The 22044-nt window shown below is 38.9% G+C and overlaps 1 protein-coding gene and 2 pseudogenes across 4 annotated transcripts in view; all 3 read left to right on the top strand.

Annotated features, from left to right (window-relative positions):
* Window positions 1–6690: 6690 nt before the first annotated feature.
* GLCCI1 (glucocorticoid induced 1) overlaps window positions 6691–22044 on the top strand; it is a 118474-nt gene continuing 103120 nt past the window's right edge. For 2 of the 4 annotated variants that reach the window (XM_054559451.2, XM_054559450.2), the window contains exon 1: window positions 6738–7694. In XM_054559451.2, the coding sequence (XP_054415426.1) occupies window positions 7244–7694 (451 nt within the window). In that variant the 5' untranslated portion in view covers window positions 6738–7243. Of the gene's footprint in view, window positions 7695–22044 lie in introns of all 4 variants that reach the window. The other 2 variants (XM_024249643.2, XM_054559449.2) reach the window with 2 other exon arrangements.
* Window positions 18170–20767, top strand: LOC100448321 (peptidyl-prolyl cis-trans isomerase-like 4; annotated as a pseudogene).
* LOC129047432 (peptidyl-prolyl cis-trans isomerase-like 4) lies at window positions 19480–20767 on the top strand (annotated as a pseudogene).

The following is a 22044-nucleotide window of genomic DNA, read 5'->3' as shown; positions in this document are numbered from 1 at the left end:
GAAATTGATCCAAATGTTGAAAAAATCATAGATTTGATGGTGGGACTATAGTGGAGATGTATCAGCAGGAATGGGTCTGGAGTTGGGGTGGTTTTGGAGGATTGAATAAAATGCATAAGAAACAAAATAATCATCATGGGAAAGTGAACTTCCTCTCAGGCTCTCTCCCTCTTTCTGGTCACTTGGTGTGAGTTCTCCTTCTTTCTGAAGTCACTTCATTCTTTTCTCTCAGAAGGCAGGTTTCCTCTGCTTCTCTGTGCCCATGACAGAAAATGGCCACTCTATGCACAACTCTTTATAGAAAAATATTTTATTTCTTAATTTCAGATTCCCAAGGGAGAAAATTTAATTGGCCCAGCTTTAGTCAGTTGTTGAACTCAGGTGAAATCAACCATGGCCAGAGGGGCAAGGTTATTTGGTACATACATAGCTGTCGGGCCCAAACCCTCTATGTGTTGGGGGAGGATTGGTTCTCAGAGAAGAGGGATATTAGTTTGTCAGATGACCCACGAAGCAGCTACCAAACTTATTTTCTGAGACCCTGAACTCTATTTTAAGGAGTACTTCTGCCCTGCCTTCTTTTCTAGTATTGTTTTCTTTCGTTTTTTTTGTTGTTGTTGTTGTTTTGTTTTGTTTTTTATTTTTCCCTCCATGACTCATGTATAAATTTTCACAATTTTGTTTTCCACCTTCTTTTCATTTCTATGCTTTTCTCCTTTGCCAAGTTCATTTGTGACCATGGCTTCAACTATCATATGGACATGGATAGCCCCCAAATCTATATCTCTTGTCTTCTCAACTTCACTGTCATTTAAAAGCTGTCTCCATTTGAATATTCTCTGGTTATTTTATTTATAGCTGAACTCATTACTTTTCACCAAACCTCCTCCTTCCCTTAGCTGCCTTGTTTGTGTTAAAGCCATGACTATCTTCTCAGGCATCCAAGCTTGAATCTTCAGAACTATCTGGCGTTCTCCTTTCAAAGTCCACATGATCATCAGCTGAGAAGGAGCATGACTTTCACCTTATTTCACTCTCCACGTCCTTTGTCATTCCCCTAACTCATGCCACCTAAACTAATGTGGAGTATTCTCTAAACCTTCTACATCATCTTCCAACCATCAATCTCTAATTCATGTTTTAAGCTATTCTTGCATTAATCTTCATAAAGCACAAGTCTATTCATGTTCTCTCCACCCATTCAAGAATCTTCAACAGCTCCTCACTGCATATCCAATAAAGTGCAAACCTTACCTGGCAACCAAGGGCCTTCATGACCTGTCATCAACAGGATAAGATTTATCTTCCATTAACCATCAGCCAAAGGCAAACTGTTCAATCATCTTCTGCCTGGTTTTGTGCATTCCTACCTACATGACTTCTTCATACTCTTCTTCCTGAAGCCTTTTCTCAAGTGAGCGTTCCTTTCCCTCACTTCCATAATACTCTATTTACATCTTTTTTATGTAAGGCAAGTCTGTAGATATGGCTTTAGCTTTGTCAGCATATCTTTTTACTCCTATTTACCAAAGTGTGAGAACAGGTAAACCCTACTGAGTGTAAAACAGTGTCTGACACTTCAAAAACATTCAATAAGTAACCTGATAAGGAGTTGCTATGGCTTGATGCTAGTATTGTTGCTACGAAGCCCCCATTTAGCCTTATTAGGGGCATTAATATGGACCTTTTCAATAAGATGCTGAGTAGGGCACTCTGAAAATTGTGTTTCAAGAAGTTTAAAGTAATAAAAGGAAACTTCTCTAGTCCAGCACTGCTGATGAATTGACGGCACCCTAACAACAGTCCCTCAACACACTTACTCATGTGGCAAAAAATAAGATTTGGCCACATAGGAAGAAACCTATGATATACTTTAATGACTTTAAACTCTCATTAAAAAAAATAACATTATGATAATCAAACATATTCCCTTCATAGGACTACTATTGCTTTCAGGTATTATGAACTGTCTGTTTGGGACTAAAACAAATAGAATGTCACAGCATGGAAAGATAATATTTATAGTTCTTTGGCCCCCAAGTTTTACCTGTGACTGTGCTGACTTTATACAATATAGTCTTTTAGTTAAATGGTGAGAGTATTATGCATCAGCTTAGGATGCATTGGAGGTGCCACTGGCATCATAGTTGGCAATTGGAGCTGCTATGGAGATGAAAACTGAAAAACCAGTGGTTTTCATTACTGTTTTCTATTTTTGAGAAATAACTGTACACTTATTCTGGATGACCTTACCAGTTAAAAATAAAATATCTATTACTACTGCTTCTTCTGAACTTCCTTTAGAAACAAAGTTTTCATTATTTACATATAATAGTCTTGTCTACTTAATTATCATTTATTTTCAGTTCCTTTACACAGGCCTCTTGAGAATAGCTCTTCTTAATAGTGAGATAGAACTAAATACCAATCAGCAGATGTCACTCCTTAAGTGATCCTCTTCAGTTTTCTGTGTTTATTTCAATGCCTTTTCTTCATTGCCAATTCTATTTTCCTTTTTTTGGAAATAGGTTCCCACTCTGTCACCCAGGCTGGAGTGCAGTGGCGCCATCATAGCTCACTGTAACCTCAAACTACTGGGCTCAAGCGGTCCTCTGCCTCAGCCTTGCCAGTAGTTGGGAATACGCCTGGCCCCCATTTTCCATTTTCAACCTCTGATGAGCCTCCAGGAGCCAGTAGGTCTAACAACCATAATACAAGGTATTCTATCTTTTTGAATGGCAGCTTCAATACAAATATCTGTGTGGTTTACAGTAGCCACGTCAGATATTTTTCTACTCTGCGACTATGCTTTTGTAGCAGAGATACACCTGTTAGATTTTTTTTCCTGAGGAAAAGCACAAGTTTTAGTTCATAAGATAAACACTGGCTAAAATTTGCGACTCTTAATAACATTAAACAAATATTTATTGATCATCTACCATATACTAAGCACTGTTGTGGAGATTCAGCGGTTATAAAACTGATAAAAAGTCTTCATTTCATGGCTGTTCTATTCTAGTCAGACTAAACAAAAAATAATTATAATATATTATGGTTTGGAAGCTAATAAGTACTCTGGAAAAAAGAGTAGGATAAAGAGCAGGAAAAGCCGAGGGGTGCTTACAATTTTTAAAAAACTGTTCAGGAAGCTCTCATCATAAAGGTGGTGACATTTGAGTAAAGACCTGATGGAAACGAGTGAGCAAGCCATGTGGATATCTGGGCAAGAAACTTTCAGGCAGAGGGAACACCTAGTGCAAAGGTGCACGTAGGCTGTCACAAGCAGTAAGGAGTTTAATTTAAGCATCTGCCAGGGACAAAAATTCAGTCAAGGCTTTTTTGTTGTTGTTGCTATTAGGAATCAATCTACAAGAGAGTTTAATCAGCTTAAGATGAACATCAGTGCAGATCTGTTTAGTGTTCTCTCCCAGCCATGACCTCATTGCAAATATTGACAGCCTGGACTGCCTCTCAGATTTGGATGGGCCTTGGATGCTCAGCCAGGCAAACCCAGATGGAGCTAGAAGAGGAAGGTTTTGGTAGCTCTGTGGGCTCTGTGGCTTCTTCATCTTATGATCTCTCCACATGGGGCTGCATATAAATCGTACGTAACCAATGATTCCAAGTTTTAATTTAACCTAAAATGTAGTCTATTACCATATTTGCACTAAGAAGTAAATAGAACAGAATTCTACCTCAGATCAGCTAATGGCAGATCCTTGTCCCACAGATAGCCATGGCATAGGGCTACTGAAACAGAAGTATTTCTCATGCCACCAAATTGTGCCTTCAATTTTGTCTTCTTTACACAGGACAACATAGTAAGAGGTCATTGTCAACATGAAGTCTTATATAGGATTTTCAGAGATTGTTACACTTACATTCAACCAATATGGAAAATCGGCACTAGGCCTAACTACCCCATAGCTAGCATAGTAGCATAACAACGCTCTTCTAGCCTAGCAATCCACATCTCATTCTAGGGAGTTTCCAATTTACTAAGAACATTTTCTTAAAGCTTCTATATATCCTTGGAGCTTACTTTATCCCAATAAGAATAAAATATTATCAAGAACTCAACAAATGGACGTTTGAAAGCAGGCACTGAGTTTAATTTATTTTAGGCCACCTTTGATTTGTTTGAAGCCTGTATTCCTTAAATATGAAGATCAGTACTTACTTCATGAGAATAAAGGTTTAAGAGACAACCAAGGTTTCTATAGCAAAGAGAAATGACTGAACTTCTAGATTGGTCATAATGACGTACTAGTAACTGAAAATAGTATTTTAAGATCATACTAATTCTCTGTTTCTCTGTGTGGGTTATTTAGATTTGCTTTAGATGTCTAAGTCAGCTGTGGTAGATTTGAACAAACACAGAAAGTCCTTAAAATATGACTAGGTATGTTGTTTTAGATCCAAATTAGGTATTGATCATTGTGATTGTGACCTAGTATAAATTTAGAATTATTGTAACCTAATGTGTTGAGGTTGTTCCATAAATATATTTAGGAGTAGCTAGAGATGACATTTCTATAATGCAACTATGCTGTAATCAAAGCAACAACTCAGAAATTTACCAGCATGTAAAAGAACAACCTTAACTTTTTTTTCTTCCTCTTCTTTTTTTTTTTTTTTTTTTTTTTTTTGAGACAGGGTGTCATTCTGTCACCCAAGCTGGAGTGCAGTGGTATGATCAAGGCTCGCTGCAGCCTTGATCTCCTGGCCTTTTGGGCTCAGGTGATCCTCCCACCTCAGCCTCCCTAACTGCGCCCGGCTAGTATTTTTATATTTTTATTAGAGATGGGGTTTTGCCATGTTGCCTAGGCTGGTTTCAAAATCCTGAGCTCAAGTGATTCATCTGCCTTGGCCTCCCAAGGTGCTGGGATTACAGGCGTGAGCCACCGCACCTAGCCAGCTTTACATATTTTTAATCTGTCAGATTTTTTGTTCTTGCTATTCTGAAAAGTCACCGAAAATAAATCATTTATCATTCTTTTTACACACAAAATAATGCAGTTTTTAAATTAATGAGATAGGCCAATTATATAAAATTTGAAAGAGTAAAGTTTTTATTCATAATTAAAATATATGTTATTCTGGAAAACAAAAAAAAAGTAGTGGTCTGTCTTCATTTGTAACATTTCCTTTGAACTGATGGGAACTTATCTCACAGATGAGATTTGTGGGCCATTGTAAGTACTCTACAAATTATGTACCCCACAGCTTTAAGCTGCCAGGTACTACAGCAGAGGGCTTCCTCAGACTCTTGAGCCGGTCTGTCTGGGTGAAATTTTTAGCTCCCCATATACTAACTATGTGATCTCAGGCAAGACAGCTTATTTATGCCACAACTGAGACCACAGTAAGGATAATAATAGTATCTACCTTGTGGATTATATGAGGACTGAATGAATTAACACACATAATGTTCTTAGAATAGCGGTTGGCACATGGTGAATAAATGTTAGCTATTATTATAATATGTGGTAAAGTGAGGAACTATCACTACTTTTACTTGGATGAAGTACTGCATGAAATTTTTGTATTTTTATTGAGTTTCATCAATTTTTTGACTGAACCTAGTATGCTTTCTGGTCTGAACACACAAGGAAGAAAAGAAGGATGGCTCCTGTACGTGAAAGTGACCCCTGCATATAGTGCCTGAAATCAGAGGAAGCTTGTCAGTGTGGGCAGACACCACGAGCAGACCAATTTGACATTCTGCTTCTCTTTTAACCTCTTGAAAATTAATGAGTTATCCGATGAAGAGCCTTACATTAATTGCTCCTGATTAAGGTTTAAAACCTTGGTTTACTGTGGGGTAAATTTAGGTTTTTGATAGTCATCCAAAATCTTTGTACCCTTTCAGTTTCATTACAGAATAAAAAACAAATTTACCACAAAGGATTATTACATTACATCTGGTATTTATTCCTCCCAAGAAGCTATCTGCTTCGGAAAAGGCAGGGGCGCCCTTCATTAATATATCTAACTGATGGTGTAATGACATAAAATTCCTTGTTGACCCCTGCTATTCAGTGTTATTGTCTTGGAACATAGAATTTGATAATCTCTTTTCACTGCATAACTACAAATGTTAGGCTGTAAAAGTATTTTACTTTGTTCAATCCAGGTTCCAGACATTTCTCCTGATCACCAGAAGTTCTTTTGATTAATAAGGCTACTGGTCACGAAAACTCAGCTTACTAAAATTAGAGGGGAAGAGGTCCAGTCTTTGGTTCTAACTAAAACATCCCACCGGATGCAGGTGTACTTGCAAATTAAAGTTTGCCTCATGTGTCCTCTGTCTCAAGTCATACAGACGGCCCAGGAGGGTGGAGCCCCTGCAACCTGCCTAGCGGGGCGTTTGCGTGTTTGGGGGTGTCGGGACACGCGCAGAACACAAACGGTCCCACTTTCCTAGTCTCGCTCTTACCTCAAGGCTGTCAAGTTTTACGCTCCTCCCTGCGCGCACAGCCCCCACCTCACGCTGCCACCCCTCACTCCCCGCCTTCAAAGTAGGAGGCACCATTGTCATTGGACACTGCTTCTCTCACTCCTATTCCAGAACCAATCACTCGAGTTCTGGTGGGGAGCGCCTAAGCCAATGGAAGTGCTCGCTGCGGCAGCTGCCGGGTCCTGGGCGCTGGGAGGTGGTGCCGGGGGCGGGGTGCGGCTGGGGCGAATTAGTTGCCATTCCGAGTGAGGAGTGGGTAGAAGCGGCGGCGGCGGCGGCGTTTGCGGTGGCGCGGACTCCGAGGAGCGCCAGCACCTCGAGGCCCTTTCTCTCTACCCTGGTCCCCAGAAGCAGGGGTCCCTGCCCTCCCTGCAGCTGCCGGGTTCTCCCGTGCGTGCAGCCCCGCGAGGGCTGAGGAGAAGGCTGCGAGCGGCCCTCGGGGCTGCGTGATCCAGGCGGTTGCCCTGTCAGCGCGATGCCTGGAGCGGTGGCGGCAGCGGCTCCGGGTTCCTTGCGGCCCCGGCCGTGACCGCCACACCGAGCCCAGCCGGGCGGTTGGGGCCGTTGGACGTTTGTTTTCGCAGCCTTCCCCTCCCCCCTCGCCGAGGCGGCGGGGGTGTGCTTTGGGGAGGGGGAGCCCCGAGACTCCTCCCCCACAGCGATACCCCCGCCCCTCCCCCTTACACACTCGCACGCACTATCGCGCCGGCTCCCACACGCTCGCGCGCCTCCCGCCCCGCGCCTCCGTGTCGGCCGGCGGCGTCCAGGGCCCGCAGAGCCACCATGTCCACTGCCTCCTCCTCCTCCTCCAGTTCCTCTCAGACCCCTCATCCCCCGTCGCAGAGGATGAGGCGCAGCGCCGCGGGGTCCCCGCCCGCCGTCGCCGCCGCCGGGAGCGGGAACGGTGCGGGCGGCGGCAGCGTGGGCTGCGCCCCGGCTGCGGGAGCCGGCCGGCTGCTGCAGCCCATCCGCGCCACGGTGCCCTACCAGCTCTTGCGGGGCAGCCAGCACAGTCCCACGCGCCCGCCCGTCGCCGCTGCCGCCGCCTCGCTGGGCAGCCTCCCGGGGCCCGGCGCGGCCCGCGGCCCTAGCCCGTCCAGCCCGACGCCGCCGGCGGCTGCAGCCCCGGCCGAGCAGGCGCCGCGGGCCAAGGGCCGCCCGAGACGGTCCCCAGAGAGCCACCGGAGGAGCAGCTCACCTGAGAGACGGAGCCCCGGCTCGCCCGTGTGCAGAGGTAGCGAGCCCAACCCTCCCGTCCTCCCGGGCTGCGTCTCCCCGACGGTGCCCTCCGTGGAAACTTCAGCCTCTTCGGGCTTCTCTTTGCTAGTGCATTATCGAAGGTGTGAAAGTGGCTTTGGGAATCTCACCCCCCTGCGGTCGCTGCGGGGCTTGGAGGAGCGAACTGAAAAGCAACTTTTATTTGACCCTCATGCCGCCCCTCAGATTCTCTCTTCCATCACTCGCCTGCTTCGAGAGGTTTTTCAGTTTAAGAGCTGGCTAGCTCATTCGTGTGTTTGCTGTTTGTAGCCGGGGAAGGAGAAGCTGGGCGAAACACTTAACACGCACACAAACTCTTCAGCAGCGGATAAGGTGGTGGTTGTAATCTCTACAGTCTCTTTGTGCTTTCCTGCAAAGTTCCTAACGTGCCTGTAACTACCGGGATAATTTTTTATTTTTTAGAGGGATGGTGGCATTAGTTACGATGTAAGGATATCGGCTGGATGTAATGATATCTGCTAGAGGGGACAGTTTTGAATGTACAATTGAAGTGTATACGGTTTTTTCCCTCTGTCCTCCCTCTCTCTCTCTCCCTCTCCCCCCCCGCCACCCCCCCCCCTTTCTCCCCCTCCCGTTTATATATTCATGCATCAGAGCACTCCTGCACTGGAAACAGTTTGTGCTCTACCGGAGATTTTCACGGTAAATTTCTGAAAACTTATTTGTGGAACGTGTTCGTTTTTTTCCTTCCATTTTTAAGTACACAACAGTTCAGTTGAGCTGTTCAAGGATCTCAAGTTTCTTTTTTTGTTAGGTGTCAAAGGTAATGGTGAGCTGGTGGATGCTGTGGGTTTCCCTTAGTGTTTTCTGTTTTGCTTTGGTTTTGTTTATGTCTAGGGACACAGTGCATGATTTAGTTGAGCCCTGGGGGAGAAAAGGAAGATTAGCCAAAACAGGGACTTAAAGCTCATAAGGGAGAGTGGAATAGCTAATATTATTAGATACCAGCCTAGAGCTACAGATGCTGCTGCTGCATTGTGGAGGGAACAAATCATACTGGGTGGAAAAATCTCTGCTTGGAAGGGAAACACTGTCAAAGTCTGTACATTGTTTATGTGGTAATGTGGAATTTTTTTTTAATGGAGTTTTCTTGATGAAGGTGTTAGAGTTGGAGAAAGTGGTCGTCTGCATTATGATACATTGCAGTCTTGGTGTTTTTGTTTTATTATTTCAGACCTGTAATTAGCATGTTGCTAACGCACTTGTTTTCTGACCACTTGATGGTGAACCAGTGTAGGATGTAGTGCAGTGGGATGAGTACATGAGCACCAAGAAATACATCCTGTAATCTGTATGCACTGGGAGGAATATGCTCCTCCACTCCTCCCCCAGGTCAAGCCAGCTGCTGCAGAAACTGACATCCTCCAGCAAATCCTGAATGAATGAATGAAAACAACGTGATCGCCCTAATAATGACCACAACTGAACACACATCTTTGGCTGTATTTTATAGAAAAGGCCACCATTTTCTAACAGATTAATGCCATATGCAACTCCTTTGCACATTTTCTAGAACTGTATGAAATGAGAAGTAACAGAACGAACAGAAAACAGTTACATAAATTTTTTAGTGATTTTGCTTCAACAGTGCACAAATTCAGTTTTGGGATTTTCTTGTAGGGACTAAGAGGCATAAAATAAGCATTGCAGATTGTGTACAGAGGGTCTTGTGGGTGTGAGTAAGAGAAGTTTCGGCAATTGCTGCAACAACATAATGGCCATTTAGTACCTCCTCCCCTTTTGTATATAAACACTAACATCTTAAAACGGATAATAGTACAACTTGTTTTTCTGCATCCTTCAAAAGGCTTAATTGCTTAGGAATTACATGCTCCATCATCAAGCAGTTTTAATAAAATTTGTGATCTGGCTTAAACTATTCTCTTTGTTGTAGTATGGCACATCCGAGTTTAATGCGATTTTAATGCAATCATGATGAAAACACTTTTCTGAGTCTGGTTGTGCAGCAGACAGATTTGCAGTGTCAGAGAGCTTGTGTTGGGAATGCAAGGGCTTTCTTTGCTAAAGATGTTTTTCTGCTGTTTTAAACACCAGGTGGTTTTGTCAGTTTCTTACATTGCAGTGATTTTTGAATGCGGGCTTCTGTGCCCCCAGTTCCGTGATTATATTACTCCTATGTTACTTCTCCATGTCCCGCCTTTTACCCCCACTACCCAAATTAAAACTGTGCTACTAATCTATTCTGTTTCCTTAGCCATTTAAAATCCATGATCTGAACAGTTGATTTAATTTTTCGAATGATTATCTTCTCAGTTTCTTTTGAATGCTGTAAGGTTCTGACTTGAGTGGATTTTAGCCTCCACTGGTCAAGGCTCCTGCCGCTGCCACTGCTGCTGCAGACACTGACATCACTATACTGCATGAATGAAAAACAACAACGTGCTCCATTTCTTCCTCTGCTCTCCACCTCCTCCTTTTTCTGCACACTTCAGTGTGTGTGGGTGTGTGTGTGTGTGCAAGAGGGTGTTAAAACTGCGTTTGAAACTACATTTGAAAGCATTAAGTAGTTGATAGCTCAAGGGGTAGGTATATAGTATAAAGGCATGTTGTTTATGAAAAGCTGCAAGGGCTATGGGCATTTGGACTAAAGGTGACATAACTGAGCATTCAGTATTTCATGCATTTCATCTGGAGTGATGATTATAGGAGAAAATATGGAAGCTTAAAAATTTATGATTCTTTTACCAAAAAATTATGAAACAACACAATTTCTAAATAAATTATATCATTATCTGCGTCTTAAGCATTCTCAATGTGAATATTTGTAGGGCTTAAGTCTAGAGTAATAGAGAATTGCTATTCCGATTGTTTCACAAGGCTGAGGAAAAGCTGAATTCCATAAATAGGAATAGTCAATTTTAATATTATTATAATATTAATTTGTACAACCCAGGAAAAAATGGTAATTTCCTTTATTTTTGTAGCATAGTTTTAAATAATTTAAATGGTTACCATAATAGAAATACATAAATTACCAAATACCTTGCCATATGTATAGCAGACATGGAGTTTTACAAATTGAAACTGTTTTGTTTGTGCTCATGGATCATCCTCTTTTTGCTTGTTTTTTTTCTTTTGTATTTTTAAAACTTCAAGGTTTGTTATTTACATTCATTCTTGTACTTTTGCCATTAGTAAAATGTCATCCTCCCTCTTGTTTGGTTCTGAAGGGTCTTGCAGTGGTGAATGACAGGCTGCTGAATGAATCCTCAGGCTCCCTGTGATGTGTTTGTAATAGATGTAAAATCATAAAGTATTATGCAAATAGTTATTTTTTTGTAATGGTAATACATAAAGTCTACCTTTGAGATAAATAGAGCAACTCAAATGAGAAAAAGCAGGATGTTAGTGTTAAAATTGATTATCTTTAAGCTAAAATCATTAGTTAACAACCAAAAGAAAATATAATAAAGTTGCTTCTTTTTGAAACCTCACAGAGCAGAACCCATGGATTTAAACATAGAACAAATACAGTTTTACTGTCCAAGATAGTAAGTAGGAAATGCAAATCTTTGTGTGTGTGTGTGTGTGTGTGTGTGTGTGTGTGTGTGTGTTTTGTAAAGATAGAGCATTAGGATTAATTATAAGTTCTAAAAGATGTAAAAACAGTCATATTTAGAATACTCTGGATGGAGAATATAGCTTATTTTTAAGTGTACCAAATCTGATAACAAAAACATGGAAGAGCTTGTAATTTATATAGCTTCTGTTATGAAAAACAGCATATGTTAGTTCCTGATTTAACATATCAGGTTTATTAGGCCTAATACTCTACCAGATTTCTAACTCTAGAGTGAAATTTGATTAGACTTTTTCATGAGTATCTTGAGAGCCTCATTGTTTTATACATAAAGAAGTTATGATTCTATTCTAAAAGATAATACAAATATAATGTTAACTGCATGTAATATATGTTTGCCTGTGTTAATTCATTTGCTTTCAGTTTTTCTCTTTTCTTTAAATTTATCTTTTTAAGTCATTTTTATACTGTGCTCAGTGGAATACAAAAAATTTTAATAACTTTTTCTCTTTTAAAAGAGATACTCAGATATTCTCTTTCTATAAAGTTTATTCTCAGGCTGATATTCTTGAAAATTAAAATCCTCCTTTTCCATTTTAAAATTAATCAATTTTCCTTGAGTGCTTATAGATACTTGTTTCAAAGCTTTCTTCTACATTAACATTTTAGCTTTTTCTAAAGAGACAGGTTTCACATACTGACTTTTGGGAAAGGTTTTCATTCTCAGAAAACTGCTAGAGAGCAGCAGTGTTCATTATTTACAGAACTATTTTTTTCCATCAGTTATCTCATGGTGCCTAAAATTTCTAGATCAATGAGTGAATTGCAAAATAGATAAATGAATTTATAGTTATTTAATCAAAATCTATTGTCTTATGTTCAAAGATTATGTTCCTCTCAAATAACTGTTATTGTAAGCGTATTGAATATTGAATACCTAGCATGTGTAAATCATCTTAATCAGTTTTTAACTGTATGTAAAGTTCTGTGTGTATATATTGAACTGGAAATCATTTTATTAATTACAGTACTTTTTACAGAAGGACTGCAGTGTACATTTCTGCAAGGACTTAATGCAAATTAGGATTTGTACTTTGGGGAAAAGTTGAAGGATAATGGCATCCTTGTGATTTTTATTTTACTTGTGATAAGTCAGACTACATGTGAATAAGAAAATAAGGGAGTAACTGAGCTCCACAGCAGTGAATAGAATGGAAATAAATGACAGTGTTCAACAAATGGCTAGTCGGAGAGGGTTTTCCTTAGTCTGAAATTTTAAAAAATTCTAAAAGTCTGTTTTATTAAAATATTCACAGGTAGTTAATAATCTGCCAAAGAGTATATTCTAATGACTTAGTTCTTAATTTTAGTTTGGTCTTTTCTCCAGAACTTAACATTTCCAGACACCACTAAGATAGACTTTTTGGCAGCCCCTGTCCTAGTCTGTGTCTGGCACTGCTTTTTGTCTTCAGTATATAATTTATTCTTTTATTAAGTGTCTAAGAAGCTAAATCACTGACACTCTTTTTGTGCTACATACTGTTTAATTATTTTAACAAGAGGTTGAATTTATCTAACTTCTGGTCTCTGCCAAAAGTAAGTGGAGGAAGGAGAACACAAGTACTCATATATTGATAGAGAAAGCCTAGGGAACTGATGGAAGGCAGATACTACCTGTATTTCCCTCTACTCTTCATCTGGACCCTTGAAAGTGACCATAAGTTGACTCATCATTTGGCTATTCTAGAAGAATTTTTGTGCTTATTCTGAAAAACAAATTATAATGGATTAACAGTAATTCTGAAAAATCTAAGGATTTTACTTACGAACAAACTGTGGAAAAGTATTTCATTGTAGCATGAACAAACATGGCAGATACCTTTAAGCAGTGTTGTTTATTCCAAGTGAATGTTATTAAGGCACATACCAAGAGGCAAGTTCATGAATACCCCAGTGACTTCCCCTATACTATGCTGTGTCTCTAGTTTTAGGTAGGAAGGAAGAAAACATATATTTGTGTGCTAACTATATACTAAGCAATGTATACTTTGATTCAGCAAGTATTTAGGATGTGGATCTTCTCACTCCAGATCCAGTGTTCATTCCATAAGACTATCCTGTTGCTCCTAACTCAAAAAGACTCTGATGTTGATGATCAGCTGTGATTTCTAAGCTAAAAGAATGACAAAGGAATTGGTTTTCTTTTGTTTCCATGGCACTATTATGCTGTGCTGGGATATGATCTGACATTTTCAGAATGTCTAAAAATGTGAGACCTAGTTTGTTGAATGTAACTAAAATAAAATATAGATGGATTGGCCATTTTTCTCCATTTCTTTCTTGCATATAAAGAGAAAGAGACAGAGTGTGTGTGTGAGAGAAATTCTTGTTTCTGAGATAGAGAGAGAAATTCTTCTTTCTGAAGATAGGAACATGATTGTATCTGGGCTTTCTTACGTGTGTTCAGAATCTGTACTGTCCTTGAATCACTTTATAGTGAATATAAGTGCTTTTCTCCCCTTTTCTCTCTTCATAAATGTTAAAAGTTAATTACATATGGTGCTAAACTGATGAAAGCTCCAGGAATCACTAAACAGAGACGGGTCTCATGTGATTGTCCCAGCAACTGGCACCAGGTTGATTCAGCCCTCCCAAAAGACAACAGGCTTCCAAGAGCCTGCAATTTGTGGGTTGAACAATGTACGTATATAACTTAATGAAGTCCACCATAGTATACCTTAATGATGGCTCACCAAAAAGAATGATAATTTAAAGAAGCTAGTGGCCTGGGCTCAGTGGCTCATGCCTGTAATCCCAGCACTTTGGGAGGCTGTGGGGGGCAGATCACTTGAGGTCAGGAGTTCGAGACCAGCCTGGCCAACATGGTGAAACCCTGTCTCTACTAAAAATACAGAAATTAGCCGGGCATGGTGGTGCGCCTCTATAATCCCAGCTACTCGGGAGGCTGAGACACGAAAGTTGCTTGAACCTGGGAGGTGGAGGTTGCAGTGAGCCGAGATCACGCCATTGCACTCCAGCTTGGGCAACAAGAGCGAAACTCCCTCTCAAAAAAAAAAAAAAAAAAAAAAGAAAGAGAAAAGGAAAGGAAATAAAAGAAAGGAAAGGAAAACTAGTAACCCATGGTTGTGTGGCAAGGTCAGTGTCCAAAATTGTCTACCAGGTTATTAGAATTGTGAAGAAATCCTGCCGGGCATGGTGGCTCACACCTGTAATCCCAGCACTTTGGGAAGCTGAGGCAGGCAGATGGCTTGAGTTCAGGATTTCAAGACCAACCTGAGCAACATAACAAGACCTTGCCTCTGCACAAAATGTAAAAATTAGCCTGGGCATGGTGGCACACTCCTGTAGTCCAGCTACTCAGGAGGCTGAGGCAGGAGGATCACTTGAGCCCAGGCGGCAGAGGTTACAGTGAGCTGAAATCACCCTACTGCATTCCAGCCTGGGTGCTAGAGTGGGGTGCTATCTCAAAAAAAAAAAAAAAAAGTTAAGAAATCCACCAACCATCTAGATGGGTTTCGTAATGAAAAGGCGAAAACTGCTACAACTTCCTGTCTAGTGTTACTGAAGATCAAATACTTATTAGCTACTGACAGTAATAATTCCTTATTTATTCTGTATAGCCATAAAGAAAACTTTTGTGAATAGTCTGTATAGCTAATTTTAACTTTTACATTACTAAAAAATTAACTTGCTGATGAAACATTTTCTAACATTTTTACACACTTGATTGTTAAGCACAGTGAACAAGACATAAACGAACTCCTTGTGGCTTGATTAGCTTTATTAATAACTATTATTGATAACATATACATAAAAATGATTACTATAGATGATATTGAGAATAAGACTGAATGAGTATTGACTGACTAGACTTGTGCTATAACTGATTCTATAAATTTGCTTTTGGGATTATTTGCTGTTTTTCTGATGAAGGTGGAGCAAAGCATGTTTGACTGAACTGGTCCTTGATAGTATAACCGGGCTGTTTTCTCTAGAACTAATTATCAAATGAAAGGCCAAAGCAATTATTTTCCAAATGGTTCCATAGACATGTCATAGAGACATAAATGTATCCTGGGAAATACTAGATTTGGAGTCAAGAAACTTGAGTTATCTTTTCAGTTTTGACATTTGACTTATGACAAGCCGCTAACTCTGCATCTTATCTTCTGTGTCTTTAAAATGAAGGGGATAGACTTTTTTAAGATTTTGGTTGGGTAGGGAAAAGATTCTGCTATTGAAAGGAAAAGAAAGTTTGTTAGACTAGATGATTCTTAAAGTTTTTATTTATTGAGCTTTTATGCCAACTAATAATCTTTGGTAGAATCCAATATAAGGTACTTTTATTAACCTCTTTTCACAGATGAGGAAATGAGGTCCTGGGAAGTTAAGTAATTTGCCCAAGGTCAGGCAGCATGCACAGGGCTCTTGTAATGCTCTAAGTCCTGACTTCAAGATAGGTGAAAGTTGTTTTTGGAACCCAGTTAGTTATGGGGCAGGAAAGTATGCACAATGTATTATCCCACTGCTTATACAGTTAAGTCATAGAAAGGCTAAATATAGCTTTGGGGCGGTGAGGGAAGAAGAGAAAGCTAAATGGAACTAGACCGTAGGGTGCATGGAACTTAAAATAGTTGTAAGTATCCCCAGTAATTATGCCATCATTGGGCCTTCCCTTTGGTCCCTAAAGGACCTATCACTTTGTTTAGACAGAATTTAGCATTTGATTTTTAAAAACTTCCTTTCACATGAAATTTCAAAATCTGGGTAGAATAAGGTCTCTTTTTTGTGTATTCATATTTGGCAATGTAAACTTTAAAAAATCTGCCCATTTATAATGTACTATAAGGCTACCTTCAGCCCCATAGTTATGATTCTCTACATTTATCATCCTTTGATATTTTAGCAACATTTAACATAGTATCTTTTTATACAACACTGTCATGGCAAAGCAATGCACACTACTTTAAAAAAATTATTTATATGTACTTGGCTCTTTCACTTCTTTTAGGTTTGTTGATGTAATATAGAAAATAAATTTTAATCTCTATTTTAATAATTTCTTCCAGGGTGTTTTGGCATTTTTTCAATGTCATTTGTGCTTACTGTAAGTTCTGCATAGTAGTTAATGTGGAAATGATTTTCTTTTATAAGTAACATTAGAAATTGTGTTTGTTGTTAGGAGAGTAAAAGTATTATATAGAGTCTTTGTGATGGATAAAGTTTCTCATAACATTTCTTCTGTAATTATATTTACTTTTCTAGTTAAATATATCAGTTATGCATTGAATTAGTGAAATGTAATGCTGGTATCTTAGAAGATAATAAAAACAGTAGGACTCAGTGGCTCAGGGTTACGTCAAGTCTAGCCATATGGAAACTTTACTATTCCTCATACAAACTTGTGAAGTGATCTTTCTATGAAGGTACAAAAATATCATAGTAAAATATAGATTGGTTTATATTAGTTAATTATAAACAAAATGTATTTATAATATCTTTTGAAGTTTTGTAAGTGTCATTTTATTTCTTCTAAAGTATTCTTAGAGTTACTCTGACACGTTGCCCCTAAAAGAATCAATCAACAGTCCTCTTCCTGCTTTGTGTCAGATCATTTAAGTGTCTAGGACTTAACTAAACTGGTGTTGGCAAACATTGCTAAATGCAGTTTCATTAGTATTGCAAAAGTGAGGATTTAGACTGTGCTCAGAAATTAGATTTTTGAAAAAAGCTACAGTATTCTGCAATATTTCGATCATATAGCTTAAAAAGTGTATTTTAAAGATCTATTAATATTTTACATGCCAGAGTGACCTCTTAGTTTGTTAAAAAAAAAAACAAAAACCGCATTCAGGGAATTGCATTTACTCAGTTTTTATCTTTTTAGGTAACAAATAGTGGGTCAAATTCTTAGCAGATTTTAAATGAATTATCCTTCTTCAGAAATATGCTATTCTCACTGAGTTTTAGATTTTATATATGAATTATTTATTTCTAAGTTAGCTTGAGCTTTTTTCTGGTGTTCTGTTTTGAAGTTGCCAGTCTGTTTATGTATATTTTTCTTTCATTAGATGAAGCTTAAAATATTAATTGTTTCATCCTATGGTTTCTATAACATACTTATATCTAACGTATCTTGGTGCCTGTACCTATTATAATATTATACTATAGTTTGGCCTAGGATGATGTCACTGGCCCTTTCTTTCTCTGCATACATATACATTAGTGCAGAAGTCTGAACTGTATTGTTGGATGTGGCTTCTTGTGTAGTAATGTAGTAATATGTAGTAATAATATTGTGTAGTAATCTTGGGCAGTGATGCCTTGTGAGGCTGTTGAGATAAGGAGGACTTGGCTTTGTCTAAATATCTGCTATTGCTGAGCTACAATGGGAAGTGACAAACTTTTCATGTGTTATGTCACCATTTACCTGAAATCTTGGTTGAATGCACAGTGACCCATTTTTCTTTCTTTTCTTTTATTCTTTCTTTATCTTTCTGTCTTTCTTTCTGGCAGTGTCTCGCTGTGTCACCCAGGCTGGAGCACAGTGGCACGATCTTGGCTCACTGCAACCTCTGCCTCCTGCCTCAGCCTCCCAAATAGCTGGGACCACAGGAGTGTGCCACCACACCTGGCTAATTTTTTGTATTTTTAGTAGAGATGGGGTTTCGAACTCCTGGCCTCAAGTGATCCACCTGCCTTGGCCTCCCAAAATGCTGGGATTATAGGTGTGAGCCACTGGACCTGGCCCTATTTTTCTTTCTTATAATCAGACTTTACCTATTTTCAGTTTCTATCGACTTTTAGTTTTTGCCTTAAAGAATATTAGCGACCTCACCAGGGCTTATAGCTGAGGAGGAGTGGGTGCCATGGCGGTTCTACTGGAGACTACTTTGGGCAATGTGGTTGTCAGTTTGTACACTGAGCAGCAGCCTTGCAACTGTGAACTTTTTGAGAGCAGGTACCACGGTTTAATGGCATTTGTGATGGCAGTGCCAAGCATCTAGAAGGTACTCACCTGCTTTAATTTCTTGAGATATTACAAAATAAAATATTACAGTTATTGCCTTATTCACAGTGTACAAAGGTATTTTATCTTACAAACTGTTGATCCTACAGGGACTGGTCATGGAGGAGAGTCTATTTTTGGCCTAGGATTGTATGGTGATCAAGCAAGCTTTTTTGAGACAGAAAACGTCCCAAGAATTAAGCACAAGAAGAAAGGCACAATGTCCATGGTGAATAATGACAGTCATCAACATGGATCTCAGTTTCTTATCACTACAGGAGAAAATCTAGATTACCTCAATGGTACCATACAGTATTTGGTGAGGTGACAGAAGACATTGACATAATTAAGAAAATTAATGAGACCTTTGTTGACAAGGACTTTGTACCATATCAGGATATCAGGATAAATTATACAGTGATTTTAGATGGTCCATTTTGATGACATTCCTGATTTATTAATCCCTGATCAATCACCAGAACCTACAAGGGAACAATTAAAGAGTGGTAGAATTGACGCAGATGAAGAAATTGATCATTTCAAATGAAGGTCAGCCGAAGAAGTAGAAGAAATAAAGGCAGAAAAAGAAGCTAAAACTCAGGCTTTACTTTTAGAGATGGTGGGAGAGCTACCTGATGCAGATATTAAACCTCCAGAAAAATCTGTGTATGCAAATTGAACCCAGTGACCACAGATGAGGATCTGGATATAATACTCTAGATTTGGGCCAGTAAGAAGTTGTGAAGTTATCTGGGACTGGAAGACAGGAGAAATCCTCTGTTATTTCTCTCTTTCTTTCTTTCTTTCTTTCTTTCTGTCTTTCTCTCTCTCTCTTTTTCTTTCTTTTTTTGTTGAGATGGAGTCTCACTCTGTTGCCTAAGCTGGAGTGCAGTGGCACGATCTCAGCTCACTGCAGCCTCTGCCTCCTGGGTTCAAGTGATTCTCCTCCCTTAGCCTCCCAAGTAGCTGGGACTACAGGCATGCACCACCACACCCGGCTAATTTTTGTATTTTTAGTAAAGACACGGTTTTGCCACATTGGCCAGTCTGGTCTCGAATTCCTGACCTCAGGTGATTCACTTGCCCTGGCCTCCCAAAGTTCTGGGATTACAGATATATGCTTTTATTGAATTTGAAAAGGAAGAAGATTATGAGAAAGCCTTCTTCAAAATGGACACTATACTTATAGATGACAGAAGAAAACATGGATTTTAGCCAGTCTGTTACAAAGGTTAAATGGAAGGAAAAAGTGGGAAATACACCAAGAGTGATTTAAAGGAGTATAAAAAGGAACAGGATAAACCATCTAATTTGGTTCTGAAAGATAAAGTAAGCCCAAACAGGAGGCAAAATATAATGTTGTACTAGATGAGCAGGCAGAAGACTCCAAGTCAAGTCACTCACACACAAGTAAAAAACACAAGAAGAAAACCCATCACTGCTCTGAAGTAAAAGAAGATGAAGACTGCATACCAATCAAAAATACTAATCCAGATAAGTATAGAGAAAGTTTGGAGTTTGGTCACTATGAAGAAGAAGAAAGCTGTTGGGAGAAACAAAAGAGTAAAAAGAGAGACCGAACTCAGAACTGAAGTCGTAGCTGATCTCGAGAGAGGAATGGCCATTATAGTAATAGTCACAAATCCGAATACCAGACATCTTTACGAAAGAGAAAGGAGTAAAAAGAGACTGAAGCAGAAGTCCAAATAAATCCAAAGATAAAGAAAAATCTAAGTACAGATGAAAGATGAAGAGGCAGAATTGAGTGGCTAACATATTCACCCTTGTCTAACTTAGAGTGCCAGGAAAGCAGATGTTCAGATTTTGTGTCAGAGCTTGTTATTTTTTTCATACTAGGATTATTGCCCTTTAGATTATTAATACTGATTATATAGGGCACTGAAAGAACTCAACATTTTCTTTGTATACTTTTTTACACTAATTTTATTGTTATACGTAAATGGTAGTCTTCATTTTTGAAGTCTTTCACATTTTTACTCTTTTTTTAAAATGAAGTATTTATACTACAAAAATACATAAACGTGTTTATAAGGCAAAGGGATAATAAATATGAATATCTGTATACTCATCAGCCAGCTTAAGATGTAGAATATTGCCTATACTTTAGAAGTCCCCTAAGAACCCTCTCCCTCTCAAGTAATTATTTGGAAATTTATGTTTGTCATTTGCTTTGTATATAGGTATCTCTAAATGAAATGTTAATTTTGTATGTTTTTCAATTTTGTATAAATGGCATAATGTTTGTTTACTTTTGTGACTTTCATTTTTATTGCTGTATAGTATTATATGAATACTTATTCTTCTGTTGATGGACATTTGAGTTTTATTTATTTTTGTTTTTGCTGCTGAAACTGCTGCTGTGAACATTGTCTGTCTAGGAGTTACAGTGCTTGATCATGTGCTATGAGTATCTTCATTTGTATAAAAGAATGCCAAATTATAAAAAATATTAGAATTATAGCCTTTAATATTACTATTCAGTTATGTTAGCTAGTCTTTAGGACACTTGCCCCGTTGTACTTTGTATTAAACATGTGGTCAAAAAATAATGTCTTTATGCAGATATTCCTGTTTAATGAAGTACGTGTTGTAGTTAACTTCTTGGTAAAGCAAACAATATTAAATGAATCATATTTTGTGGCTTTTCTTTTTTATGGGCATATGGAACACTGAAGAAAATCTTACGGCCTCTGACTATAACCATGTAAGAAACCGTATAAAATTGTATGTAGGAATTTTAGGAAATAGGGAGGCATAGGAAAAGTAATGAAATGAATTATAATTAATATTTGTTTTGTTCATTTTAAAATATTATTCTATTATTGAATTAAGTGCCTCAAAATATAAAATAAATATATAGTGCAGTAGCTGAATCTTTGATTATTTGACCCACTGTATTATTCCATAGTTAATGTAGTGATTCTAGAGGCTTTGATAGTTTAGTTATGATTTTTCATTTATCGTAATATTTTTATAACTCTGTATTCAAGGTAATTTTGGTGGATGTCTGTGCTTCACCAAATAATAGCATGTCATTTTTAGTATTCCAGCATCTACTATGGTTTCTGGTGTTTAGAAAGCCAGCCTTGCAGTAAATATTTTTTAAATCCTTACATAGGGTTTATATAGAGATTTCTGTTTAGCTGTATATGTTCAAATCCGTGATTTGAACCCAGCTACATGAACAATGATTGTTAGGGCATGCAAGTCCTGTGAATATCTGACAGAGGTTAAAATTAATAGATTATATTTGTGTTGCCCATTTTGTAAAAATGCCTAATAGTTCAGGTAACTGATGGTTTTTATCTTCATTTAAGGCCTGTTACTCAGTAGTAGTGGTGGAAAAACACTGATTTAGACTTCCACACAAAATAAAAGGAGCTGGGTGCTCTCGCTGGTAGAGATAGGTGGGATAAAGATGGGTGATGTCAGCATAGTTCACATTTTAAAAGATGGAAGATAGATTTCCACAGAATGAGTTTCTAAGTTACATTTAAAGTTCTATTAAGTGAATTTTGATTTAGTGAGACTCCATGGACTCAGCTTTGAGTTTTTGTTTGTTTTTTTGAGACAGGGTCTCACTCGGTCACCCAGGCTGATTGCAGTGGCGCAATCACGGCTCACTGCAGCCTCAGCTTCCTGAGCTCCAGCAATCCTCCCATTTTAGCCTCCAGAGTATCCAGGACCACAGGCATGTGCCACCACACCTGGCTA

The sequence above is a fragment of the Pongo abelii genome, chromosome 6 (assembly GCF_028885655.2).
Source record: "Pongo abelii isolate AG06213 chromosome 6, NHGRI_mPonAbe1-v2.0_pri, whole genome shotgun sequence".
Lineage (NCBI taxonomy): Eukaryota > Metazoa > Chordata > Mammalia > Primates > Hominidae > Pongo > Pongo abelii.
Note: the sequence above shows the minus strand (reverse complement) of the source record. Positions and strands in the feature narration are given on the sequence as shown.